The 27,890-nt window shown below is 42.7% G+C and overlaps 1 protein-coding gene across 2 annotated transcripts in view; it reads left to right on the forward strand.

Moving 5' to 3' along the window:
* Positions 1-4,094: 4,094 nt before the first annotated feature.
* Positions 4,095-27,890, forward strand: part of LOC123769142 (uncharacterized) — a 53,046-nt gene continuing 29,250 nt past the window's right edge. The window contains exons 1-4 of one of the 2 annotated variants that reach the window (XM_045760095.2): positions 4,095-4,245; positions 12,166-12,266; positions 16,564-16,730; positions 27,021-27,606. In XM_045760095.2, coding sequence (XP_045616051.2) covers positions 4,192-4,245; positions 12,166-12,266; positions 16,564-16,730; positions 27,021-27,606 — 908 coding nt within the window. In that variant the 5' untranslated portion in view covers positions 4,095-4,191. The remainder of the gene's footprint in view (positions 4,246-12,165; positions 12,267-16,563; positions 16,731-27,020; positions 27,607-27,890) is intronic. The other variant, XM_045760097.2, reaches the window with a different exon arrangement.

Raw genomic sequence — 27,890 nt, forward strand, 5'->3', positions numbered from 1 at the left:
AGTACAAATACAAGAATCCCATTTAACATTTCAGGTTAATATAGTACTATCTAAGAGTACATCCACCGCACTAGATTTTAACCTATTAACGCTCCAAGATAATATTCTCACTCTACTTTCATCCATGATTAATAATAAAACTACCTTTGCCCTGTCCGTCACATTCCATGAGATACGAGAGTTTCTCAGACAGACTCTTCCAACACTGTAACATATTTGCTTTCTCCTCACTTGCACAACACCTACTAACATCAAAGGTAATATTATTCATATCTATTTTTTTTAATTCTGTATACCGTTTTACTTTAACCTTTGTTTCAACATTTGTCACTACAGAAGGTTGAACACCGCTAACAATACTAGAAAGTTCATTTTCCTGACTATCTCTATCATCAATACGTCATGTTCTTCCTTACTTTCTTCTACGCACGTTTCACTTTCCATTTCACGTCCTGTTTCCCTTTCCCTTTCACGTCCTGTTTCACCTTCTATTTCACGTCCTGTTTCACTTTCCATTTCACGTCCTGTTTCACTTTCCATTTCACGTCCTGTTTCACTTTCCATTTCACGTCCTGTTTCACCGCCATCTTCACCCCGTCTACCCTCCATAACTAATTTTTCTAATGCCTCAATCCTCTTGTCTAGTTTTTTTTAGATATTCCAATATTTGAATACCAACCTCCGAGTTCACTGTATTGTCCTGAACCTTGTTTCCACAAGGTTTAATTTTTTCACCTGCATTTCCTACTTTCCCAAGGCTCGCCTTAACTGTCTCCGTTCCTTTCTCCCACACATTGTTCATAGGCTGTTGTTGTTGTTAAAGATTCGCTACTTGGAACAAGCAGTTCCAAGTAGCACGGGCTATGGTGAGCCCGTAGATACTTTGTTCATAGGCGCTGCCATTAGCTTCCAGCTGTTTCCTCTATGTTCCTGCTGCACAATCTTTCCTTCCTTCGAGGATACATCTATCCTACTTGTAGGACCCGTCCTAGAGTCTCTCAAATGAGGCTTCATTCGGCATAGATAATAACCAGCATTGTGGCTGCCTCGACAATTGCAACAAGATGGGACTATTTTTTTCACCGTTTTTAATCTTGACTCTACACTCGAGAGTCGTGTTTCTTACCACAGTACCGACACCGGGGGTCAAACTGGCATTTCCAAGCCATATGTCCCCAACGAGAACACTTCATGCATAATATAGTGCAACTTTCCTGTAGCCTAGTCCTTGCATAAAATTTCTTTATGGAGCCTCACCCTTTACCAAGGCAACAACCTGACTTTGTCTTTCACCACGAACACTGTTCCTCTTTGCCCAAACAACACTATCATTGTTGAGAAGAAGATAATCAGGATCCAATTAAGTTGGATACTTAAACACTATGATCTTGGTGTGCATCATACCTTCTTCAGGAGTAACCATCACAATATTCTCAAAACCCATCCTTCGTTAGGTGTTCCACAGCCTTTTCTGTCCCAACTGTTATGTAGGGCCGGTGAGCACCCTTCTTGAATAGTGGTTCATATTAAAAAAAAACTCCTTAGCCAAACGAATCGTCCACTCCAGCTTTTGATGAAAATTCAGTTGACACGCTGTAGGGAACAACAGCCTCTTCCTTCCATTAGTCTGCATCTCCCGCGTCCTGCTGAGCATGGCTGAGGCGGTCTGCTTCCATCGAGGAAATGGCTGAGGCGGTCTGCTTAGGTGATGGACGATCCTGCACTGGGCCTGGAGAGTGTGAGTGGGGATGATACTAGGCCGTATCAAGCAGTAGTGAACAAATATAAACGACGAAATATTCAAAGACAGCGAGACGGAGACAGTGAGAAGGAAATAACAAAGAAACCAAAATATGAAGCCATGCTCAGCAGGACGCTCAAGTGTCGCGTCAGACTAGAAATAAAAATGAATTTTGGAGAATTGATTTTTGAATTACCTCCAACAGTGAAAAGAAATGTACGAAAGATTGAGAAAATTCGTGTTAGAATTATTAATCTTACTTTTTCGGTCATATTTAATAATATATGTCTACAGGAAAGACTGCTACCAAAATATACTAATATATATATATATATATATATATATATATATATATATATATATATATATATATATATATATATATATATATGTCATACCTAATAGCCAGAACGCACTTCTCAGTCTACTATGCAAGGCCCGATTTGCCTAATAAGCCAAGTTTTCCTGAATTAATATATTTTCTCTAATTTTTTTCTTATGATAAAGCTACCCATTCCATTATGTATGAGGTCAATTTTTTTTATTGGAGTTAAAATTAACGAAGATATAGGACCGAACCTAACCAACCCTACCTAACCTATCTTTATAGGTTAGGTAGCCGAAAAAGTTAGGTTAGGTTAGGTAGGTTAGGTAGTCGAAAAACAATTAATTCATGAAAACTTGGCTTATTAGGCAAATCGGGCCTTGCATAGTAGGCTGAGAAGTGCGTTCTGGCTACTAGGTACGATATATATATATATATATATATATATATATATATATATATATATTTATTGTGACGATAATCTCTTTCAAGAGAGATTGAGCCTGCTCTTCCCTCCAAAGTACGTCACATCAACAAATAATGTAGAAGATATATCCAACAAGTATCTCCAAAACGTTTTGCCCAGAGAGCAAAACGTATCCAGCACACCTGCTCGCCCCGCCACCGTTAACCGGCAAACTGCTTGTCCATCGCCTGCCTGTCGCTGATTGGCTGGTGTCCAGTCGCACCTGCCCCACCACCCTCCGCCACGAGTTGATGTCTGGACTACAGCGACCCAGAGAAGGCAGAATATCCTAGTGCTCCTTGCAGTTGACACGTCTCATTGGTAGACTAAGCCTTCGCTTACGTGTACTAAGGGAGGTGGCAGCTCGAAGCCAATATTCCGGCACTAATATATATTTTGCTATTACTCACTTGTCTTAACGTAACTTTTCATTTGCCAGTGATTATTCTTATTATTTTGTTTGTTGACTTGTCTGTTACATTTTATGCCCAATTTTATTCATGTCTTGTTTTTCTAACGTACGTAAAATTTCATTGTTAAATTTACTTGTGTTTTGTGTGTCTTCCCATTACCTTACCACAGACGAAAGTTCCAGCTTTTCTCTTTTTTTTTCTTTATGTGACGAGGCCCTGCCCCTAGCTTTTGAAACAGCCGAACACCAACGCTTTACCGTCACAATATACATATATGTATGAGAATGTGTACATTTATACATAACATTAATAATTTTGTAACTAGCGTAAAAATTTTTATTTGCTTAGCTAAACGAACTAGAGGGTTCAGTTCCTGAACCGATTATGTGCCTCTGTAATCATTTATACCACCACCAACGGGATGGGTATTGGGTGCATAATGAAGAAAGAAATTGAAAAGTGCCCGAAACCCATGTGTGTCTATATATGTATGAACACCCATTATGTTATGTAAGCGTTATGCCCGAAACGCTTTGCGTAATAGTGGCTTTAGATATTGTATGTACTAGCCCTATCTATAAATCCATCACTCTTTGTAAAATCTCTTGTATGTATGTACCTTACCTAAATAAACATTTGATTTGATTTGATTTGAACACGTACTGAACGGGGTGAGAATAGCTTGAGATACCTCATCCCTTTGTGTGTATTTTACCTCAATAAACTTATTTCAATTTCAATTTCAATTGCCCGAAACGCTATGTGTATTAGTGGCTTTAGGTATTGCATGTACTAGCTCTATCTATAAATCCAAAAGTATGTTTGTAACTGCATCTATGTATGTACTTGTCTTAAATAAAATATTATTATTATTATTATTATTATTATTATTATTATTACTATAATAATAATAATAATAATAATAATAATAATAATAATACTCATGCTTTATTCTGGCCTTTGTGTCAGTAAGTGCTCCTCTGTCTTTCCTAATTTCCTGAAATATTGCGGCTTTTGCAGCAAAATCATATAATGCTACTCAGTGTATTAAAATATATTGCTCTGAAAACCATATCACCCGCTAAAGAAAGTATTGGCCTACTTTAATTATAAATTCGCTACGTTTAGCAAGTGGGATTTGGCAACACTGCAGGGATAGGTGAGCACATGCACCTTGTTGTTGTTGGTGTTGATTCACAGCTGATCCGGCCGCCGCCAGCCTCGCCCTCGCCTCGCCTCCCTTAGTATGGCCAGTGTCTACTCTTCACCGTATCTAAACACATTTTCACCTACTTCCAGAGTAAGTATGTGAATATTGATAATTAAGGTGAATTTGAGTCTATTATTAAATAAGACGGTGACAGCGAGAACGTGCTAGCCAGCCACATGGCTCTGGTATGTCTGGGTGTTGGCTAATATTTGTACACACAATTTTCGCCTCGGTGTATCGCTGTATCGTTAAATATTGTTATATCTTACTGTCAAACTGTGAAGTGCTTGTCTCTGAAGCCAGACATAGATATCTAGGCATACTTAATAAAGGCGTCAGAGATATCTGCATACTTAATAAAGGGGTCAGAGTGGAATTGGGCTACAAGATCATGATAAAGCTTGAAAAAATTTAGCTGGCGGCCAGAAATGTGGGCCTAAGCTATGGTAATCCCAACGTAGCACAGCAACACTGCAAGATGTCTTTCCTCAATTATTAGGCTTGTATTAACCCCTCAACTGCACGGCTTGCAAATATGGCAATCTCCCCCCCCAGTGCGCAGGAAATAAATTTTCTGGAAAAAATTCTGTTTTTTTGAAAGTGTCGAAAACCCTTCCCTGAGTATGGATATGTTAACAAAGTCAAAATTGTACTTACTTTGGCTGCTATGGGGTCCATAAGTTTGCGCGTGATGTCATCAATCCCTGGTCGTCCGTAGTCTATGCCCCGGGGGCCAGTAGGGCGCCCGGCTCAAGATGAGCCAGTTGCCACAAATATATTTTTGTTAATTTTTTGCGCACAGTTCCAAATACATTTTATCTGTTTTTTCGTGCCAATCCTATGTATAATGAACACGTACATTATATTATGGCAGTAGAATATCCGTACTGTCTGAAGACACTGTGTTATGTGCATGACACATGTGTACACATATGTTGCACATATTTCCCATGCATCATGCTAATTTATGTATACATACAATCTATTTACACTATACACTATCACACACTATATACATTCACCATCAACACACTCAGAACTCCACACGTCAGCTGCCACACCAACCACTCTCCCTCACTCCTCCAACATCTTACTTGCCAACATTGCTCCTCCCACCATACTGTTATTGTTTTTATTACACTATTTACATGTGTTATGTATACCTATACATGTTTTATTCACCAGAACTATGCAAGTAAGCCGTGTCCAAACTTTACAATGGCCACCATACACTGCATGAGAAATCACACAGCAGACAACGCTACGATTACGTCACTTCCCTCACCAAAATAGCTCCTCCCAACATACTCCTGTTGCTGTTATTACACTATATACACACAGTGTATATACCCATGTACAAATGTGTTCACCATAGCGAACCACTAAGCTAGTATGGTGAGCAAAACAAGAGTGGCTGCCACACACACAGTGAGGCTACCTCGATTCTCTCCCACGCTCCTTCACCACAATTCCTCCTCTCACAATACTACACAGTGGTAATTATCATGACAATCCTGCTGTTATCACAATACTGGTCACTAAATCCTGTAAATTAATAATTGACCACAAGTTAATATTGAAAAGGAACCTAGGAAGTCGTTTGAAGATTCCTAGATGGACGAAATAATGCTGTGGTGATGTGGCTAGCGCTGTGAACATCGTGAACTGTATTGAATCACTGATATTTGAACATTGTACACAGTCATCACACTCAGGCTTTCTGTAATACTATCATGGCTAAATAATACAAGTCATATATATATATATATTTTGACATTATTAGGCGATGCTGTGGTCACAAGCTAAACAGTAGTGCTGTGTAATTACCTAAGTGTAATTACCTAAGTGTAGTTACAGGATGAGAGCTACGCTCGTGGTGTCCCGTCTCCCCAGCACTCTTTGTCATACTGTATAATGCTTTGAAATTACTGACGGTTTTGGCCTCCACCACCTTCTCACTTAACTTGTTCCAACCGTCTACCACTCTGTTTACAAAAGTGAATTTTCGTATATTTCTCCGGCAGCTTTGTTTCGTTAGTTTAAATCTATGACCTCTTGTTCTTGAAGTTCCGAGTCTCAGGAATTCTTCCCTATCAATTTTATCTATTCCTGTTACTATTTTGAACGTAGTGATCATATCGCCTCTTTTTCTTCTATCTTCTAGGTTTTTGCATATTTAATGCCTCTAACCTCTCCTCGTAGCTCTTGTCCTTCAATTCTGGGAGCCACTTAGTGGCATGTCGTTGCACCTTTTCCAGTTTGTTGATGTGCTTCTTAAGATATGGGCACCATACAACCGCTGCATATTCCAGCTTTGGTCTAATAAAAGTCGTGAACAATTTCTTTAGTATTTCTCCATCCATGTATTTAAAAGCAATTCTAAGGTTAGAAAGTGTAGCATAGGCTCCTCGCACAATGTTCTTAATGTGGTCCTCAGGTGACATTTTTCTATCTAAAACCACCCCTAGATCCTTTTCTTTATCAGAATTCTTTAAAGATTTCTCACATAATTTATAGGTTGTGTGGGGTCTATGTTCTCCAATTTCACATTCCATAAAATGGCATTTATTCACATTAAATTCCATTTGCCAAGTGTTGCTCCATATACTTATTTTGTCCAGGTCTTCTTGAAGGGCATGACAATCATCTAAGTTTCTTATCTTCCCTATTATCTTAGCATCATCAGCAAACATGTTCATGTAATTGTGTATTCCCACTGGTAGATCGTTTATGTAGACAATGAACATTACCGGTGCAAGAACTGAACCCTGAGGTACTCCACTCGTGACATTCCTCCAATCGGATACCTTGCCTCTGATTATGGCCCTCATTTTTCTGTCAGTTAGGAAATTTTTCATCCATGTTAATAGCTTACCTGTCACTCCTCCAATATGTTCCAGTTTCCAGAACAACCTCTTATGGGGAACTCTGTCGAAAGCCTTTTTTAGGTCCAGATAGATGCAGTCAACCCAACCATCTCTTTCCTGTAAAATCTCTGAGGCTCGATCAAAAAAACTGAGCAAGTTCGTTACACAGGATCTTCCAGATCAAAAACCATACTGTCTGTCTGATATTATAGCGTTTTCCTCCAAGTGTTCTACCCATTTAGTTTTAATTATTTTTTCCAATATTTTGACTATTACACTTGTCAATGATACAGGTCTATAATTAAGGGGGTCTTCCCTGTTTCCACTTTTGTAGATTGGAACTATGTTAGCCTTTTTCCACACATCAGCTACAGCTCCTGTACACAGGGATGCCTGAAAAATCAGTTGAAGTGGAATGCTGAGCTCAGGTGCACATTCTCTCAGAACCCATGGTGAAACTCCATCTGGACCAACTGCTTTGTTCTTACTTAGCTCCTTGAGCATTTTTTCCACTTCGTCTCTAGACACCTCTATGTGCTCTATGTTGTTCTCTGGAATTCTTATTGTATCTGGTTCCCTAAAGATTTCATTTTGTACAAACACACTTTGGAACTTTTCGTTTAGTGTTTCACACATTTCCTTTTCATCTTTCGTGAATCTATTTCCCATTTTCAACCTCTGAATATTATCCTTTACCTGCAATTTGTTGTTTATGAATTTATAGAATAGACCTGGTTCTGTTTTACATTTGTCTGCAATCCCTTTTTCAAAATTTCTTTCTGCCTCTCTCCTCACTGCCATGTAGTTGTTTCTCGCATCTTTGTATCGCTGGTATGTTTGGGGGTTCGACCTCTTCCTGTATTGATTCCATTTTTGTGTCTTTTGGTCTCTAGCCCTCTCGTAATTTCTATTGAACCAATCCTGTTTCCTAGTTCTGCATCTCTGTTTTGGTATAAATTTTTTTGTGCCTTTATCATATATTTCACAAAACTTGACATACATCTCATTCACTTCTTTGCCTAGCATCAAGTCTGTCCAATTATACTCACTAAAAAAATTTCTAAGGTCACCATAATGTCCTCTCCTGAAGTCTGGTTTTTCAACTGCTTCAACCTCCTTATTTTCTTCCAGCTTATAACGCATTGCATACTTTATTCCCAAAAAGACATGGTCACTTTTACCCAAGGGAGGAAGGTACTGAATGTCAAATATCTCTTCCTCCTTCCTGGTAAATATCAAATCTAGCATGGAGGGAACGTCCCCTTCCCTCATCCTCGTAGCTTGTTTAACATGTTGATACAATGTAACAAGAGAGCAGTACATAGGACAACATGAACATCATAACAGCATGAACAAGCCACGTGGAGGATGAACAAACCACTGGCGGCAGTCAGGCGGCGGCAGACAATGTAAAAGTTACACCTCTGTACAAGTTAGCCATAGAGTCAGGTCAACGGTCATCGAATCACGAAGAGGTCAGAGTTGATGCCGTCATGATAATCTTCAGGGATTAACCCCTAAACATCAAATGTAAAACCCTCATGTTCAGCTGGGGAGCAGATCATGCTACAGAGAGAGTAGAGTGGGCGCAGCCCAGTAGGGAGGTGTGTGTGTGGACTCGGGGAAGGAACATCATCTCCAGGAAAACTGTGGAACAACATACGAGTAAGTACGGCTCTCTTGTACTAAAGCACCTCATTCAGTACTCATAGCCTCTAGTAGGGAATATAGTTAGGGAGTGTCTTATTTAATTATTTCAAATAAAGTCATATATTAAGTGTTATAAAATGTGTATTAATGGTTCCTTGTCTTAGTGATATTGGGCCTACCGTCCCCTTTGCCCCAGTGACCTAGTGTTCTTAATTATCCAGTACTCCTCCCCCCGTTCATCTTCCGTGTTGAGGTGTTAGTATTGGGTGTGTCCCGCCGTATTCTTGTGTACACTATAGTTCCCAAGCGGTCAGGATTATTCGAGTGTCAGGCCAGGATCCTTGTACCGTTCAATTGTCCCCTACACCTGTCCTGGTAGGTTATTCCATCTGCAAGACCTACGACTCTCACTCCGGTCCCCTGTCCGGTAACTCAGGGTGGTGGCAGCGTCACTCGGTAACTCATACGATAGGCTATGACTACGATTATCTCTATCTTTCTGTTTCACTCTCCCTCGCCCTCACTCGCTCTCGTTCTCCCTCCCTTGCTCTCGTTCTCGCTCTGCCTCACTCTTCCTCTCTCTCTCTCTCTCTCCTCGGTTTACTGGTTTACGTCTTCGTATGACGGCCCGAGTGTTAACATCTTACATGATCGATAGCATCTGTTATTACCATAGAAAGAGCGGAGATTGCACGGTTAGCTCAGTGGTAGTAGCGGGGTGCGCGGTCGAGAGAGATAAGACAAGGCGGATTATTACAACAAGAATGTTTCCAGGATGAGGTCTACAAATTTACAGGTCCAAAAATCTTCTGTTTTAGCTTCATATGCTTCCCAGTCTATGGATTTCAAGTTGAAGTCACCGACTATCAACAGTCGTGATCTATCGTTATCCGCTCTCGCTATAATCTCTCTCATTATTGTTATAAGACCTTCACGTTTACTATCTAGCTCCTCCTTTGACCATGTGCTGCTGCGGTGGACTATATGCATTTATTATCATTAGTTTATCATCCTCATGGCAGATCTCTAGTGCTATTATGTCAACTTCTTGTGGATTGGCAGTCATTATTTTGTTCACCTTTAGGTGTTCTTTTACCAGCACAGCAACGCCACCGCCTTTCCTAATTTTTCTGTCCCGTCTCCAAATTGAGTAGCCCCTTGGGAATATGACCTCATTTAAAATTACATCAAGTTTTGTCTCCGTGAGTGCAACAATGTCTGGTGTCTGCAGCTGTATTACATCACTTAACTCCAGTATCTTTGATCTCACTCCATCTATGTTGGTGTATGCAATCTTCAGGAACTTGTTCCCCCTCTCCTTATTCTTCACTCCCCCTCTCTCTATTGATTTTGTTGGTTTGCCTTTATGTACCACTTTACTGGTTTGCCTACCCCTATCACTTTGTAGAAAAAAGAATTTATTTCTTCTTCATTCCTGCTCTCATTTAAATGTTTTGCCTCGGCGAGGTTCAGTTTCAGCTTCTCTCTATCTTCTTTTGAAAGATCTCGTCTTAACGACCACCCTTTCCCATCCTCATCACTTTGCAATTTTCTAGCATTCCTTAGTACTTCTTCCATCTGTTTGGCACCGTTTAGGGTGATCCTCAAAGGTCGATCTTTCCCTTTTACGTACCTGCCTATTCTCCTGTAGTCGCACACATTCTCTATGGTTGTAAGACCTTCTACGAGGCCAACAATTTTATCTACTACTTTAGCTTCTTCTACAGCTCTTTCTGACCTAGATGTTATCGCCTTTTCTTTGCAGCCAAAAATGATCAGGGACTTACTCCGATCAACTGTGTTTTGCACCAACTTCGGGTTAGATGCCAATTCTTTCCTCACTTCTAGCCTAATGTTTGTTTTATCTTGGTTGCTGCAGTGTTTGACTTCCTTTACTGCTTCTTCCATTTTTTCCTTCTCCTTGGCCACTTGTGCATAAGTGAGTTGCATATCTTTCTTGCACTGTTCTATTCCCTGTGTAACTTCCTCCATCTGTGCTGACAAAAGCTGTTTCTCCTGTTGAATTTCCTTGCCTAACCTATTGTAGTCATTTATGTTTAAATTTACTTTAACTTCTTCCAAAGCTATTTTTAAGAGTTTATTTTCTTCTTCCATGGCTTTGCAATTTGTTTCCAATTGATTCTTATCCTTGCGCAAGTCTTTCACTAAACCCTCAAGACATAAAACTTTGCTATTCAAATGGTCATTACTTTCTTTCAATTTACTAATTATTTCTCCATGAGAGTTCACTATAGTATCTAAATTTACCAACTTGTTATGTAGACTGCTAATATCAATGCTTTCTTCATTGAATCACTCAAAATCAAGCTCTGTTTTGTTTTTCCCTTGCCAGTGGCCATCTTGAATGTTCTTCTCTGCACTGTAAACACTAGGGCAACTTTTTCTCATCCGATTTTTCACTTCCCTTAGCACTTTCCTGTTATCTCACCTATTTTTCAAGAGCACTATACCTTTATGTTCTCTGGGACAGCACTCACTGCCATCAACCTGTACTACAATACTTAGGATTGTTGAAATATGCTGGAGCTCCTCTGCTGCAAGTGTTGACCCTAGGGATGTCACCTTTTTGACACCAGCCAGCCTTGTTTGCTCACTCAGTATTGAGGCTCTCACACCCGGGGAATGTGGCCCAAGGTTTTTTTTTTAAAGATGGCGTCTGTTTACAAGAACCCTGGGGAAGCTGATGTGAACTCCATATAGCCGCGGGAGTTTTGAATGAAACTCTAAAAATAAAAATACCCGGAGGCACGTTGCGCACTCCAGACGTGTGCCTGCAGGCACATTGCGCAGTTAAAGGGTTAAAATTCAACAGTCTGTTGATTGCTTGTGTTGTTATGGTATCAATATTTTTAGGAGTTTTACTAGCATAAACTTGTGCAGGCACTCACTCCCTAATGAATTGAAAAGTTGTCCAACTTTTGCCTTATTCAAAAACAAAACCAAAAAGTACCTAATTTCTTCATAATTTCCTACCATGTGCTTTAAACTTGCACTGTATTTAGAGCTACCCAATCCCACAATATATGTACCTAAGCCATACAACTTTACCATTGTAATCATTGCTATCATCTTGTATCAAGATTGTTATATTGAATGCATATTTTATTGGATTATACCTTGAAATAATCCTCAAATTATGCTACCATGTACCTGTTTATAACCCTCAAATTTTACTTTAATGTACCTACCAATCTCTGTCATATTTTCTAGCAATGTACCTGGTAACATTTTATAAATTTTGCTAGAAATTGCCTACTTAAAATTTTCTGTTAGATGAAGGACCTCTCCAAAATGCTGTGTGTACTAGTCGCTTTACAAGAATGTAAAAACATCCATGCTATGTACTCTCATAAACCCAATGTACCTTCTTGTATACTACTGTAACTACATTTGTTCTAAGAACCAATTGGCTCGTTTCTGTAAAATGAGAGAGAATATTGAAGATAATTAAAAATTATTTTTCCCATTGCAGATGTCAAATGAAAGACTAGGGTGTGCTGCTACAACCATGCCCTCCTCATCTCCAGATTTGCTCTTAAATACAATGAACACATTGGATATGTTTGACACCAGGTAATCCACATGTTTATTTTTCTGGGAGCTAGGATCAAATCTAGTTCTCCCATAGAGTCGAGGGATATTTTGGTATCGAGGATCAATCCAACGCCGAGAAAATCTACACTACACACAGAAATCACAATAGCATGATGCATCAAATGAACAAATCCACAAGGACTTTGATGAGGGTTCAAACCTATGTCCGAGAGGATCCCAGACGGACCTTAATCGACTGATGTGGCAGTCAATTAAGGCACGTCTGGGATCCTCTCGGATGTAGGTTCAAACCCTCATCATGGCCCTTTTGGATTTGTTCATTTGATGCATCACACTATTGTAATTTCTGTGTAATGAAGTAAGGGCGAAGAGGTAGAATAGCTTATTGACAGAGCCCGGGTGCATGCAGGAATTGTGTAAAACCCTGGTTTGTGTCTCGGAGAGACTGCAGGATCTACAGGATTCATGTGAGGTCAGTAGAACTCCTGGTTGCAATTCTTTTAACCATGTCCTGGCACAGTCGATCAAGGCACGTCTGGGATCCTCTCGGACGTAGGTTCAAACCCTCATCACGGCCCTTGTGGGTTTGTTCCACAAGGAAAAGAAAATCTTCTTGGAAATATGTGCTTCAAAACAAGCAACTGCTAGGTAATTAATAACACTGAGGAAAACTGAGGAAAACTTGCCAAACATTTATAGCCTTAGGGATTATTCTCACAGTAATTTGCTTGCCTACCACTAGAAGGCGGTACAAGCGACTCAAGGTATGTATCTGCCAGCTACCTCTTCATTTGCTTGGTGTTACAGAGTGAGTATAGTAGCCCCCACATGGGCTACTATACAGCCCATGTGGGACTATTGCTTTGCTGTCCAGTTATAGCTTCGTGTGCATATTTGGTGCCACCCACCTTCAGTATGTCTTATGCTTACATTTTGCTCCTGCTGTGGGCCCTGGTGATTGGTTTCCATCTCCCTTTCCTCTCCAGAGTTACCTTCCTGTTGGGGTTCAGGATTCCTTCTCCACAAACTGACTCCTCTTGAGCTGTCTCACTTTTAGGTGCTGCATGGGTCTGCTCCGCACTGCCTGGTCTGTTGATGGGGGCGTATATGTCACTGTGTGCTTGTGTGGGCATCATACCTGCCTCTAACCCTTGTGTGGTTAGAGGCCTTGCACTTTAGCCAATGGTGCAGTCAAGCCTTGCATTTTTGCTAATGGTGCTCTTGGGTAGCGTAAGTGACTGCTCTTGTTGGTGACTGCATATGCAGTTAGCAAGTTCAGTCAAGGTGCTTCCTTGCACCCATCCTCCATGTCTGAGGAGTCAGTCAACCAGTATCTCTAATTCCAAGGTAAAGGGGGTGGTCAGGACAGCGTGTTGAACTGTTTTGGCTGCCTTAACCATTACTGTGAATGACTGCTGTGTGTAACTTTCCAGAGTATCTGGCATGGTTTTTGGACTCGGATGGACATTGTTGTTGTCTCCATAACTCTGCCTGTTAGGTCCAAGAGTCCTTTCACCCTCTGGTGTGTGCTGTGTATTAGTGTTGATTTTGATCCTGCCCAAACTGGCCTTTCGCATGGTTTCTAACCAGTCTGTGGTTGGGCTGCTGGGTTATGCTTAAAGATTCTGGCCTGCTGTAGCCTCCTTTCTTTTGGCTGTAAAAGACCAGTTCATCCACTGTCTAGCTTCCCAGCCTCCTCCACTGATATAGGCTAGTAAGGGGCTTGAGCCTGAGGCTCTACAGGTGACTGGATAGAGGGTTGTTGGGGGCTTCCTTGCCCTGGGCTTTGACAGAGGCAGTAGGGCCTTCTATCCCCTCCAAGGGTGGTCACTGACTGTTTCCCAGGCTGTGGGCCTGGATATGGTCAGTTTATTTCTGGGATTCCGACCATTGCAAAGACTGTGGGGTGTGGTCTCATGTCTCCACCTGGGGGGGGGGGGATTTTTCCTTTTTGTTGATTTTTGGTGGAGCTGCCTTTCTTTGCCATCAGTCTGCAGTGGTATTTCAGGTTTTCAAGCCTCTTGTGTTCAATCAGGGTTTTGACATCATGCTCTTTTGAGATTGTTACTTGACCTTGTCCCTCTGGTATTGTGCTTGGGCATTTCACTCTGATTCACTTCACTTTCATTTTTCTGTTCTGCTTTCTGCTCCCAGGGCTCTGCCTTGACCATTTTTTTGTTTGCTTCATTTTCTTCGCAGTCTGAATCATTGGCCTCGTCTGCCAAGATATCATTGAGAGTTAACTGTAGGAGCTACTGAGGGAGTCCCTTCCAGATATCTACCATTGAATGTAATGGAATGTTTTTTTTCTGGTGGGGTCACTCAGAAGCTCCTCATACCTGTTCTGTTCTCTTCATGTCCTGTTGGAGTTTGGGGAATTTTCTGAATGAGGTAGCTGGTGGGGTACCCTGGGTCACCTTGGTTGCAATCTGGTAGTGAGTTTGGCATATCATGGTGAGGAAATTCCCAGCTTTTATGATTGGCATTTTGCTCAGGTTTGTTAATTGCCTGCTAGTTCTGAAGCACTTATTTCTGGTGTTTTTTTCCTCAGTTTTGGGTTGATCTCTGATCCCAATGCTCCCTTGGATTTAATAAGAGAGCCAGATTCTGGTTTCAACTCTCAGTAGGGTTTGAGTAGGTCTCAGCCCTGGTGTGATTCCCACCCAAAATCCTTGGTTGTGAGCAGAGGAGATAGACCACTGTGCCACAGGACCCCCCTACAGCTAACATGCAATTGCATCAGATTGTCTGACAGACTGTCACTTGAACCAATCTCAAAAGGGCTAATGACAGCCAAGACTGACCTATGAGAACATGCTGGCCATTGCTGTGCTTAATATATGAACAGATTTAGCCTTTATTAGGAAGATCGTTAAAAGCAGTCATTATTGGCCTTAATTAGAAAGTATGTTAGCAAGCTGTCTACAATATAACATAACTTAGCACCTATAGAACTGAAAAGTCATTCAAGAACTTGAAAAGGAGGCCAATCCATATCTACCTGACATAATGGGTCCTGTAGCACAGTGGTCTACGTTGTCTGCTCACAACAGTCTTGGACTTTATTCCCACAGAAAGAACAGAGAGTTGGGCATATATTTTTCACCTGAGCCTCTGTTCACCTAGTAAATAGGTACCCAGAGTTAGGCAATTGTTGTGGGTTACATTCTGGGGAAGGTTAGTAGAGCACCAAGGGAGACCTTGATAAGCCTATGTACTGTAAGAGCTCAGTAATCCTAATTCCGATTACCCAAGTCTTCAGGTAATGTGAATGAATTTACATTTATCATTTTCAAGTACAGTAAACAGCGGGAGTAGCTGGGTAAACAGCGGGAGTGGCTGGGTAGACCGCGGGAGCGGCCGGGTAGACCGCGGGAGCGGCCGGGTAGACCGCGGGAGCGGCCGGGTAGACCGCGGGAGCGGCCGGGTAGACCGCGGGAGCGGCCGGGTAGACCGCGGGAGCGGCCGGGTAGACCGCGGGAGCGGCCGGGTAGACCGCGGGAGCGGCCGGGTAGACCGCGGGAGCGGCCGGGTAGACCGCGGGAGCGGCCGGGTAGACCGCGGGAGCGGCCGGGTAGACCGCGGGAGCGGCCGGGTAGACCGCGGGAGCGGCCGGGTAGACCGCGGGAGCGGCCGGGTAGACCGCGGGAGCGGCCGGGTAGACCGCGGGAGCGGCCGGGTAGACCGCGGGAGCGGCCGGGTAGACCGCGGGAGCGGCCGGGTAGACCGCGGGAGCGGCCGGGTAGACCGCGGGAGCGGCCGGGTAGACCGCGGGAGCGGCCGGGTAGACCGCGGGAGCGGCCGGGTAGACCGCGGGAGCGGCCGGGTTGTGGTACAAAAAATTGATGAATGTTAATTTTTTGTACATTCCTAGTAAGAAATTTGGCTAAGGGAAATGTTTGGCTAACTTGAATGGTAGTGGGCCCTGTGTAAAATTACTGAGCATGGTTATACAGTTTTTCCTTTCCCTGACAACAATAAACCAAAATATCAAATATACCAACACTGCGGTGATATTATTATCCAACACATGCTAACTAAATACAGTATTAGTTTTTTTTATAAAAACACCAAGTTTTTAAATTGTAGTACAGTACTGTGTTCATATCCCTGCATATTAATAAAATCAGAATCTTGTCACTTAAAACATGTACAGTAATTCTAGTTGATGCTCTGGGATGTTTTGGGAAACACTTTAGCAATGTTTTCTAGAGTTTGATGGGTGCAGTGTGTTGTGCCTGAGCTTTCAGTTTTATTTTAGTTAAACGTAGGTTCTTATTGCATTTATAGTTAAAATAATTTAGTTTCTTTTCAGTTGGGAGTGTTGTTCAGGAGTGGACAATATATTGCAAGTCTCTACTGACAGTTCTCCATCTCTCGGTCCTCCAAGTAACATAATTGAAGAAAATTTCTTTGTTTGGGACACTGAGCATGTTCTACAAACAACTTTATTTGAAACAGATTTAGAGACATGCATTGAAGGTGCGTAATATTTTTCGTCAAGTGGATTACATAGGATTCCCAGGTAAAACAAAAACTAGTTGTTCATAATTAGATAATCTGTTTTGTGGTTATGTTCTCCTATGTTAGTATCTTCCTGGAGGGAGGCCCCTAGTGGTTCCCTTAAGCTATCTTGCCAATATTGCTCTACACTAAAAGGTCACATCAGTCGCAGGAGTTCAGTTTGGTCCCAATGACCATAGCCAAAACCTTATCTCTTCACAGAGGTACAGGGAGCAGGTGACAATGCACCACAGTACTGTACCGGAAAATGCCTCCAGAAAGTCATTGAAGCTTTACAAGCAACTGGAGGGTTCATAGAAAACAAAGCCTCGAAACCACCAAGCCACTCTGCAAATGATTCACAGAGAACAAGGGATTTACTGAAACTAGCTTGCAAATTCGTTAGTACTGATTACCATTACCAGGTGGCTTGGCCCCAGCCGGCTCCCAATCTCAGTTCTGTTGCTGATGACGCATTGTTTGGAGCTGTCTGTGTTTCAGTCCATCAGATAGTGGGACAGATAGTTCGTCCCCATTGCTTCAAGCTAGATGAGGTTCATACTTGGACTCTGTTGTCTTGCAGGGGCCATTTGCTTTTATTATTTATGTATTTTTGATGTGATCTATGGCTTCATGTGTGTGCTTTTGTTCTGCTTGTTGTGTGGGCTTGGCTGTTGTTGCAATTTGGGAAAAATGGGCTCAGGGTTTTCTTCCCTGAGTACCTGCAAACACTGCTCTTGCCCAGAGTTACCTTCTCTGGTGTATTCAGGAGTTCACCCCAGAGAGGCCTAGCCACTGGGGTGGAGAGTTTCACCTTGAGCTAATCACAGGTTTATATTATTTTGATGCATAATTTTGGTTTAATAAATAGTTATAGAATTTATGGTGTTTAGTAGAATTTTCCCCCACGTTTATTTCACATTACTGTTGAACGCAAGCCTCGTGTCTACACCTAAGTTTCCTCATGCAAGTCAACACACATTTACTTAATTAAAAAGATAATCCCTTTTCATTCAATGTCCACATTAACGTAAGCTTATCCCTCCTTTCCATATAATAGTTTATATGAGATTCCTTTCCATATAATAGTTTATATGAGATTCCTTTCCATATAATAGTTTTATATGAGGATAGAGTTTCATGGTACGCTTAATTGATGGTATCCTGCTTTCCGTCAATTGAAGGATTTACTCAGAACATTGCAGGTGGCGGTGGCGAATAGCATAGAGGATACAGTGTCCTTGAGTTGGTGATATCTAAATGGTCAAACGTTTAGATCTCTAGGAATTCTGCGGAAGGTTACACAGCAGAACTGTGGTTTCTGTATATATTTCTTTAATAACGACCAGCATTTAACCAGTAGTGAGGTTAAAGGCTGGCCCCCATTACAACGTGCTACCCGCTCGTACTCCATTTTACCCATTGTTGTCTGGAAGTTTTTAAGGGGTCAGGTGGTGTTCGCATTACATAGTAGGTATAGTACTGCTATATATATAGTACTGGGTTGTTAAATGGTGTGTTTCGACCTCCGGAATGCATATTGGCATGTCCCAATTCATCCGGGGGTCAGGGACTGGTTAGGTTTAGTGGTGGGGCAGCATGCTTACCACTTTCATTTTCTTCCATTTGGCCTGAATCTGGCACCTCGCATTTTCACGCATCTTACCCGGGTCGTGGTGGCCCGTCTGCGTCTGCTAGGTGTTTGGATGTTGGCCTACCTCGATGACTGGTTGGTATGGGATCCCAGCCAGTCTGCTTGTCTTTTCACCAGGGGTTTGGTCATTTCCCAGCTCGCTGGGTTCAGGTTCCTGGTGAACTGGAGGAAGTCCAATTTGGTTCCGTCCTAGGTTCGGACTTGGCTGGGCCTCATTTGGGGCTCTCGGTAAGCTTCTCTGTCTCCTTGCTGCGGCCTTGCTGTGGCTGCAGTTCTGCATTCAGCTGTATCTGAATGACTCCCGGGACATAAGGCGGTTGCTTAAGCAGTTGTGCGGAAGTCTGAACTTCGCGTGCTGGGTTACCCACTAGGTTGGGTCTGGTTTTGGTGCCTGTTCTGGTTCCTTCGGGGCCATACCTTCCATCTCAACTGCTGGATACGTCTCCCGTGGGCCTAACATCGGTTACTGAGTCGCCAGGTTCCTCTTCTGGTTTTCAGGGTTCGGTGCCATGGCACCTTCCGGAATCCTCGCTCGATGTGTTCACGGACGCCTCATCTCTTGGCTGGGGCTTTGTGACCAGTGTTCACCAGGCCAGCCTGGAGCGGTGGGCTTAGTCTTTCCGTCGGGCTCACAGCACTGTGTGGGAGTTTTGCGGGTTCAGGGTGTTCGAGGCTCACACAATCCGGCTCCATTTGGACTGCGCCTCTGTGATTCATTGTCTGAACCACGGGGAGGTCTCTTCGGTCCGTGGCTCTTTGGGGCTGCTTACTTCAAGTGACTTGTCTGCTGGTTTCTTGGGGTTTAGCTCTCTGAGCTGTTCACGTCCGAGAAGTGTCCAAACGTCATGGCAGCCAGCCACTCACCCCCCCCCCCCCCCACCTCCCCGGAAATGAACCTCTTCATGTCGGCATTGTCCCGGCATCTCCTGGGATATGTGGCTCCATTCCCCGACTACAGAGCAGTTGCGGTGGATGCTTTTTGGCAGGACTGGTCGAGGTGGGGTTACCTGTACCTCTTTCCGTTGGTCCAGCTGTTCTAGCTCGGTTGGAGTCTTATCATGGGAGAGTTCTCCTTGTTGGCCCATGGTGACCAGCCCAGCCTTCGTTTCAATTGCTGCTTGCTCGGTGTCTGAACCCGGGGCATTTTCCACTGCTCCTCCTCTTCCAGCAAATCGGGCTGGTCCGGTACCTGGCTTGTTCAATCCCCTCCTTCGCTCTTCATGTTTGGTCTTTTAGATGCATGTGTATCACCACTTGTATGGTGATCAGGTGGCTTTGTTTATGGTGTACCACCTGCGGTCTTTGTCTCGCCAACAGTAGGAGGTCTCTTGGCGTTCTTTCCGCCATTCCCCCTTCTCTTCCTAGGTTGTCTTCTGTTTCCATTTGGGTTGTTTTGTCCTTTCTTTCTTGGCTCTTTCAGGACCGTCATCTTATGCTGAATAGTGTCACTTCTTATCACGCGACATTGGCGGAGCCTCTCCAGCTTGCGTTTGGGGTGGGTGTTGCTTCTGCCCCATTCCGTAAGCTTTCTCATGCTTTGTTTCACCTCCGGCCTGCTCATATACCACCTGAGCCATCTTGGTCCTTGGACCGGGCGCTCTTCTTTCTCTCTCCCTCATTTTGTGGTGGGCCCCCCCCCTTCAATCCAAGACTGCTTTCAGAAGACTTTATTTCTGTTGACTTTTGACTCTGGGGGTTGAGTCAGTGAGCTTCATGTGCTCCTCTGGCCCAGGAGTTTCTGCTCATTTGGTCTTGGTGGACGGTTTGTTTGGTTGCTGCTTTCTCCTTCTTTTCTGGCGAAGAATGAGACAGCGGGCTTCCGGTGGGGTCCGTGGGTTATTGAAGCTTGGTTGATTCGGCCGGGGATGCATCGTGTGTTGTGTCTGGTTGCAGCTCTTCGACGTTACCTACACGCTTTGGCTTCTGTGACTGGGGAGGCGTTTTGGGTTGATCCAATTTTCCTTGTTTACTGTTCCAGGGCTCGAGTCTCTCAGGTTGTCCACAGGGTCATTAAGTCTAGCCAGCCTGCAGTCTACCCTCGTGCCCATGATGTGCGTAAGTTTGCTGCTCTGGCTGCTGTGTTTGTGAACATGTCCTGGGCTGACATTCGGGCTTGGGGGGTTTTGGAGGTCAAACAGGGTCCTGGCCGCCTGTTATTTGGTAAATGTTTTGGGTTCAAGTCTTTCTTGTGTGGCCTTGGGCTGCTGGTTGCAGTCAGTTCTCTCATCTTTGAGTTGCATGCAGTGCTGCTGCCTTCCGGGCAAGTCCTTTTTTTACTTATCTTTGAGTATGCAGCTCTAGGGAGCTGCAACCCGTTCTCGCAAATTCGTAAAGTCAATATTGACTTATTAACTACGTGCATAGGTGATATACTAAACATAATAGATACCCTTTAAAAGATTCATAGAAAACACCGACCTTACCTAACCTTGTTAGTATCTTAAGATAAGCATCTTATTGCTTGGTAATTACAATTATTACTTAACCTATACCTATTATAGGTTAGGTAATAATTGTAATTACGAAGCAATAAGATGCTTATCTTAACATACTAAGTAGGTTAGGTAAGGTCGGTGTTTTCTATGAATCTTTTTAAGGGTATCTATTATGTTAAGTATGTCACCTATACACATATTTAATAAGTCAATATTGACTTATTAAATTTGCGAGAACGGGTTGGGAGCTGACAGGGCTCCCTACAGAAAACCAGTGTTGAATATAATGAAACGCCATTTTCTGGATAAGCCCTAGAGGCTCCCTGTCACCCTCCCTCCCTCCAGTCGATGGTTTCGTTTTAATTAGTTCAGTCTCTGAACTGAGGAGTGGGCTTCCAGTGTGGGGATCCGGGGCTCCCCCCCCTCCCTGGGAATGCGAACAAATGGTTGCCAGGCTGATGACATTTGCTTGTTTCCTTGTTTCTTTTGGGGGGAGTTCTGGGTCTTTGTTCGGTCTTAGGTTGTAATTTTCTACCAGGTGGGGTTTGTTTTGGGACGCCTAATTTTTCTGGGTGCCTAACCCGGGTCATTGTAAGAATACTCCCAAAAACAGTTTTTCTTTGGCCATTGCTCCCTGTGCCGCTCTGAGGGGGCCAAGTTCTGGCTCGCCGTCCCCGGGAGGCAGAGCTCCAATCAACTGAAGCCCCAGACTAATATAGCTAATATCAATCCAATAGCTCCAGAGGCTCACCCAGACAATGGGGTTTCATTGCATTCACCGCTGTTTTTTTTCCATGATTTTCCATGATGGATCCAGCCTCTTTTGAGTACAGGTCTGTTTCGGCTTATTGGTTGCAGTACGAGGTCTTCGGTCTCCAAGATTTGGCTTGGTCTCTCTGTTTTGGCCACTTCCCCCTGTTCAACTCTCCTCTTTCCTGGGGATGCTCTTGCATAGGTTGTTTTCACTGGTGCTTTTTCTTGCTATCCTATTGATCAATTGTTTTCTCAGGTTTTTTGCCCCTTTTCAACAGTGGTCTGGTTGAGTGGGAATCTCGCCTGCTGTTGGGTCAGAGTAGGTCATTGGGTGGGTTAGATTCCTGGACTGTTACCCTTCCAATGAAGGGTTTCTCCTTTGCTCGATGTTGCAACTACATGTCGCAGAAGACTGGCTCTGCTCAGGGTTCGTGTTGTCCTTTTTGCAGTTCGTCCTTTTGATGCTGATATTTGGGGGGAATCTGACTCATTTTTCCAACTCCCGGTCCCACAAATTGTGGGCTTTTCAGGTTGTTTCCGGCAGCTTTTGGTGGAGTTGGTCGATTTGTCCCCCTTATTTGGAGTCAGACCATAGATTCCAGGTTCATGGACTGGCTAGGTTTTGTTGTGGAATATCAGATCAGCTTTAGATAAAGTAGATCAGCTTTTGGCTACTTGGGGTTTGGTTCTTTGAGCATTTCACATACAGGTTGTGTCCAATATTCTCGCAGAGGGGTTATTTGGCTTCCATCCTATCTCCACGGAATGGACTGTCGACAATGCATCTTTCCGTTGGCTCTGCAAGTGTTCAGTCACTCAGAGGTGGACCTTTACGCATTGGCATGAAATCGGTGCCTTTCCTCTTACGTGGCTCTGTTCCCTGGACGCTTTTCAACTGGATTAGTTGAGGTGGGGGCACTTTTTACATTTTTCTCCCAGTTCATTTGTTGCTCCAGGTGCCGTCTAGTCTGGAGTTGTACACGGGAAGAGTGATCCTAGGTGGCTGACCCAGCCTTTGTATCCTGTGCTAGTAGCATGATGTCCGAACCTGGGCATTTTCCTGCAGCTGTGCCTCTTCCAGCAGATCGGTCTGTTGTTGTACTTTGATGGTTTGAACTTCTCTAATTTTTGCATCTAGATTTTTATGCGTGTTTATTGCTATTTGTATGGCAAGTGCGCAGATAGTGTTGGTGTCCCATCTGTGTCTCTCCTCACAGCTGCAGTATGAAGTTGCCCGATGCTTGTTTCACCACTTCTTGTCTTCTCATTGCCTTCCTTTGGTTTCGGTCAGGTCTGTCCTGTCTATTTTCTCTTGGTTGTTTCTTGATTGGTATTTTTTCCTAACACTGTCACCTTTTATCATTTGGCATTGGCGGTGCTGCTGTTGCTTGTGTTCCAAGTCAATACTTGCATAGTGCCATTTCGCAAGCTGTCTTATGCGTCTTCTGGAGGGAGCCTCTTGTAGCTCCCTGAAGTTGCTACACTGATACAGTGCTATACTACGAGGTGCCATCAGTCATGGAGTTCTAATTGACCTACCAGGGACCACGAGCTGGCCTCCTTAGAAAGGCGCAGGGAACAGTGGCACTGTAAAACCTTTTATAAAGTTATTCAATGTCTATCACCACCAAGGGAAGGCACCCAGAAAGTCAGCAACACAAAACAGACTACTGTTTGGCTTAGAAATGAGACCACAGCCTCAAACTTTTGTTTACAATGTAAACAAATGATCAAAAATTTGTGAAACTAATGCGACTAGTTAGCCCCACCTTCTTCCCTGCTTGTGGGGAGGAGAAAAGGCAGGCCGGGTCATCTGGGAGTTTCATGTACAGTATCCACTCAATTTAACGGCCTCTTTTATACCGATCTGCCGGTATTAACGACCGGTTTGGGAGCCCAGTATCTAGAGCCTGCTATACTGGTCTGCGGTCGATATTACCGACAGTCAGTATTGGGTTTGTTGTGGCATCAGCGTCCCCTCACATGGCGACCAGGCCGCCACCGACCTGGATCGTCCAGAGTCATATATTACATCTTAATTTTCTTTTAAAATGATTCACTTTAATGAAGAAAATTGTAAATTATTATTAATAAAATATTTTGAAACAGTTTTTATTAAGCAAAAGTCTTTGTTTTCTTATTAAATACCTTTTATAGTATGTATAGGCACTAGGTATTTTTTTTCCCACGGACCTAGTATGTACTCCGCCGGCCATGTGTTCCCATTGTTTACCGTGAACTCGCGCGGCTAGCTTCAATTGTGAAGGATATTACTGTACTGTAATTGTGATCTTTTTAATTTACAAAATGCCAAAAGTTACCCAAAGGAAGCGCCTGACGGTTGCACAGAAGCTGGAGTTAATTAAGAAACTTGATAAAGGATATTCTCATGCATGAGCAGCAGCAGAGTTTAACATTCAACATAATTGTCAATAGTGAAGTAGAATTAGAACTCATGTGAATTAGTAGTAAGGCTAGCTGTTGTGTGAAGTGAGTGCCTGAAAATAAGTGTACTGTACATACAGTATGTACCCTGTATACAATATAAACAATATAAAACAAGCGCTGCAGAGGATGACGTAATCTTCACAGCTTCGTAATCTTCAGCTTCATTAAAAGTAAGTCAATTTACCAATTTTATTATAGTATTACAAGATATTCATTGTTTTTTTTCAACAAAAGCTACATATTAGTCTCTGCAAATGTATATTCTATCGTCAGCAGAGAAAAGGTGAGCTCAAAATATTTCGTCTTGGCTAGCTCTCAGTGACAAGGCTCGATCGCCATTGTTATGGCATGGCCGCCACAGCCTGTGTCGTAACATTAAAAATACATTACCTGCACTGTTCAGGGTAAATCAAAACACATCTCTAAAATTTTATTAAGACAATATTAACTCACTGATTGATACATAAAATATTTTTCAATACAAAGGAATGAATCAATTTTTTCCCACCCATCTGGACTTGATCAGAGCGTGTTCACACATCATCCATGCAGCAGCCAGCAACTGGCTTAATCGTCGGCCGTGCACTAAATTGGAATGCAATTACACAATTAACTTTATTTAATTTTAGTTATACAGTATAAAATATATCCTACCTGAATGTTACTTGAAAAATTACCCGACCCAACTTAACGTCGGAAATAACGGAGCTCCGTAAATAACGACTTGGGCTCAGCCCCATATAGGCTGTTAAATTGAGTGGATACTGTACTTGGAGCTGCATGTGCTCAGGGTTCCTTTCCTTGGGTGCTGATTAAGTGCTTCTCTTGCACTATTAGGGCTATCTTCCCTGGTGTGTTCAGGATACAAATTCCTTAGGGGTTTCCTTGCTTGAGGTGGCTCTCACCCTTAAGGTAAGCCAGTTGTCTTGGACTGTCAGTCTTTCCTTAGGTTAGGAGCATTTATTACTAGTAGGGTACACTATGTTTAGTGCAACTTACCTGGCGCACTGGGTAGGTCGAATAAACAAAGTACTGTACATTGATGGAACAATTTGTTGGAAGAAGCTGCGGCTTCCAGCTTGCATATCTCGTTGGTGTTGCGATTGTTCCTGGTTGCTCATTCTCTGCGGTTAAGTGGTAAGGGGTTCCAGACTTTGTCCCTTTTTAAGTTTTTCTTCATTTTACCCTTTTCTGCTGGGTGTTTTCCACTTTGCCTTAAGTTTATCCTTGAGTTTGGTACAGTTAATTCTTCCTTGTTGCTCTCTAGACCTTTCCATTGACTTTGGGTAGCCAGGTTGCCTGTCCACTTATACGGAAATTACCAGTGTAGCATTCCCATTGCATTGCCACACTTGGCTTCTGTAGTGCATTTGAGTCTCCTAGAACTTCATTCTGATTGACTCTTGGAGGACATTGGGGTGCTCAGTGAGGCTCCTCTTGAGTGGGTTTTGGTCTCTGCTGCTTCTGCATCAGCAGCCTTCTTTAACTACTGCACTGTGCAGAGTGCTTAAAGGTGCCAAATCATGGGGTGTGCAGAGTGCCATATGGCGCATTTAGGTATAGGGAGCGATTCAAAACAATCGTGGCTACACAGGGATTACAGCCTGTGCCTCAGGACTCCAGTAAACAGACGCCATCTTGAAAAAAAATAGTCAGTATTCGTACTGGCTGAGAGCCTCAGTACTGAGCCTGAGTAAGGGTGACACATGCAGGAGCAGCTCATACCACCACTGTGCAGTTAGGGGGGCCACCGCACCACTTAGTAATGAATAAAATAGGTAACTAATTTTTTTGCATTGATAGTGTCATAGATGAACCTGATTGTGATAAAGACTGTACAATGTTCAGATATCAGTGAACACAATGTTACTTATGATATTCACAGCATTGTTGCTCTGTTGCAACACATGAGGTGCCAGCAACAATGCCACACGCACCTCCTGACAGATTCGAGGGTAACAAAATTCTGGGTGTATACAAGTTTGGTTATATGCCAGGCACAGGATCACGGGACAAGGGTAAATGTGCCTGCGTTGTCTGCAAGAACACACAAACGTAGGGAACGCAAGCGAAGATGCACCTGCACCTGGTGCGTTGAGTGCAAAGTTCCCCTATGCCTCGTCGACTGCTTCTCTGATTATCACACACTCGCGGAGTTCTAAGGGTGTTGATAGGGAATGTGTATAGTGTGTGATAGTGTACAGTGTGTAAATATGTTATAAATGTACATATATGAACATGAAATATTGAAAATACAGTATGATCAATATTTGTGGACACATGTGTGATACATGTAACACAGTGCCTTGGAACAGTACGGATGTTCTACTGCCAGAATATTGTTCAATATACATAGGATTAGCAAGAAAACACAATATAAATACATTTCTAATTGTGTAGAAAAAATGAACAAAAAAAATTTGTGACAACTCGCTCGTGTTGATTCTGGCGTGCGACTGCATCCGGAGTTCTACCACACGGGCAACCACAGAGCCGTGACGTCGTGCCCCATTTTCTAGACACCACTGCGGCCAAAGTAAGAACACAAGTGAAAATTTTTCAGCTGATATATGATCAGAGAAGGGTATTTAACACTAAGAAGAAGAAAAAGAATTTGTGAAAAATTTATTTTTGGCGCATAAAAAAAAAGTTTTGTTTTGTTTCTGTGCCAGGAGATATTTTTCTTCACCTGCAGCCTCTTTCTTCTGTCTTCCAGACCAGTCCATTAATCATTGACACTTGGATTGTCTGGCTGGTGATGCATCATATGCTCAGTCCTATTGTTGTAGTGCTTTTGTTTTCTGTAGTATCCATGCAGCATTGCTGGTTTTAATAAAAGGTTTGATGCCGCATTGTGGGAATTTGAAGAATTTGTATTTTTCAAATATGTAGTCTCAAATGCTAATGTTAATAATTAAGAGAATTTTGTTTGATTATTGTGTACTGTGTAACTAAAGCAGTAATTTCTTTGTTTTCCAGGTGAGACTGGTGTATTTTCTCTTGCTAATTCATTACATGCAGATGAAGAAATCAGTTTGGCCAATGATGTAGAGAGTAATATATCAAATGGATCGTCCTCATCCCTCACATCTTTCTCGGTTGCTAAATTACCTGACCATTTTTCAGCAAATCCTGAAGACCTTCAAACTTCAGATTCACCTCAGTCTTGTATGATGTTTTCAAGTCTTGATAATAGTTTGGTGGACTCATCTCTGAGTTGTGTACTACCTGATAATTTGTTTAGTGAAGAGTTACAGAACTCTGAAGCCCAGTCCACTTATTTAGCACAAGATAGTTTAAGAAAGTTGAAGTTTGAGACAGAAATTAAAGAGTGCACTGGAAAGAGGGCCAACCGCCTCAGAAAACACAAGAAATCACTTAGGTTTCCATTGACTACATCATCCCAACTATTGCCCAATTCTAATGCACTGCCTTGCACCATGCCTGACCCTCCAAATCATCGATGTGCTTCCACATATCAGAAGTACAAAGCATCTGCTAAGGAAAATGGCATTTCTCCAAGAAAAAAAAAAGTCTTTAATATTTTGGATAGCAGCATTAAGTGGTGAGTTACTTAATATAAATTTAGGCTATCATATCCTTGTTAAATTTGTGTAACATCCAAATCCTCTTCCAAGAATTTCACTACCCCACCCTTCTTCCTCCTCCATCCTCTCCAAACCCTTTGGAAAAACAAACAAACGAACAACTGTTAAAAATATGCATTAGATTTATAGAAGACTTTATTTATTGCAATACAGCGGTACCTCCACTTACGAATTAAATCTGTTCCCAGGGACTGGTCATAACTCAAAAATTTGCAAGTCTAAAAAAAATTTTCCCATAAGA

The sequence above is a fragment of the Procambarus clarkii genome, chromosome 66 (genome assembly GCF_040958095.1).
Source record: "Procambarus clarkii isolate CNS0578487 chromosome 66, FALCON_Pclarkii_2.0, whole genome shotgun sequence".
NCBI classification, from domain to species: Eukaryota; Metazoa; Arthropoda; class Malacostraca; order Decapoda; family Cambaridae; genus Procambarus; species Procambarus clarkii.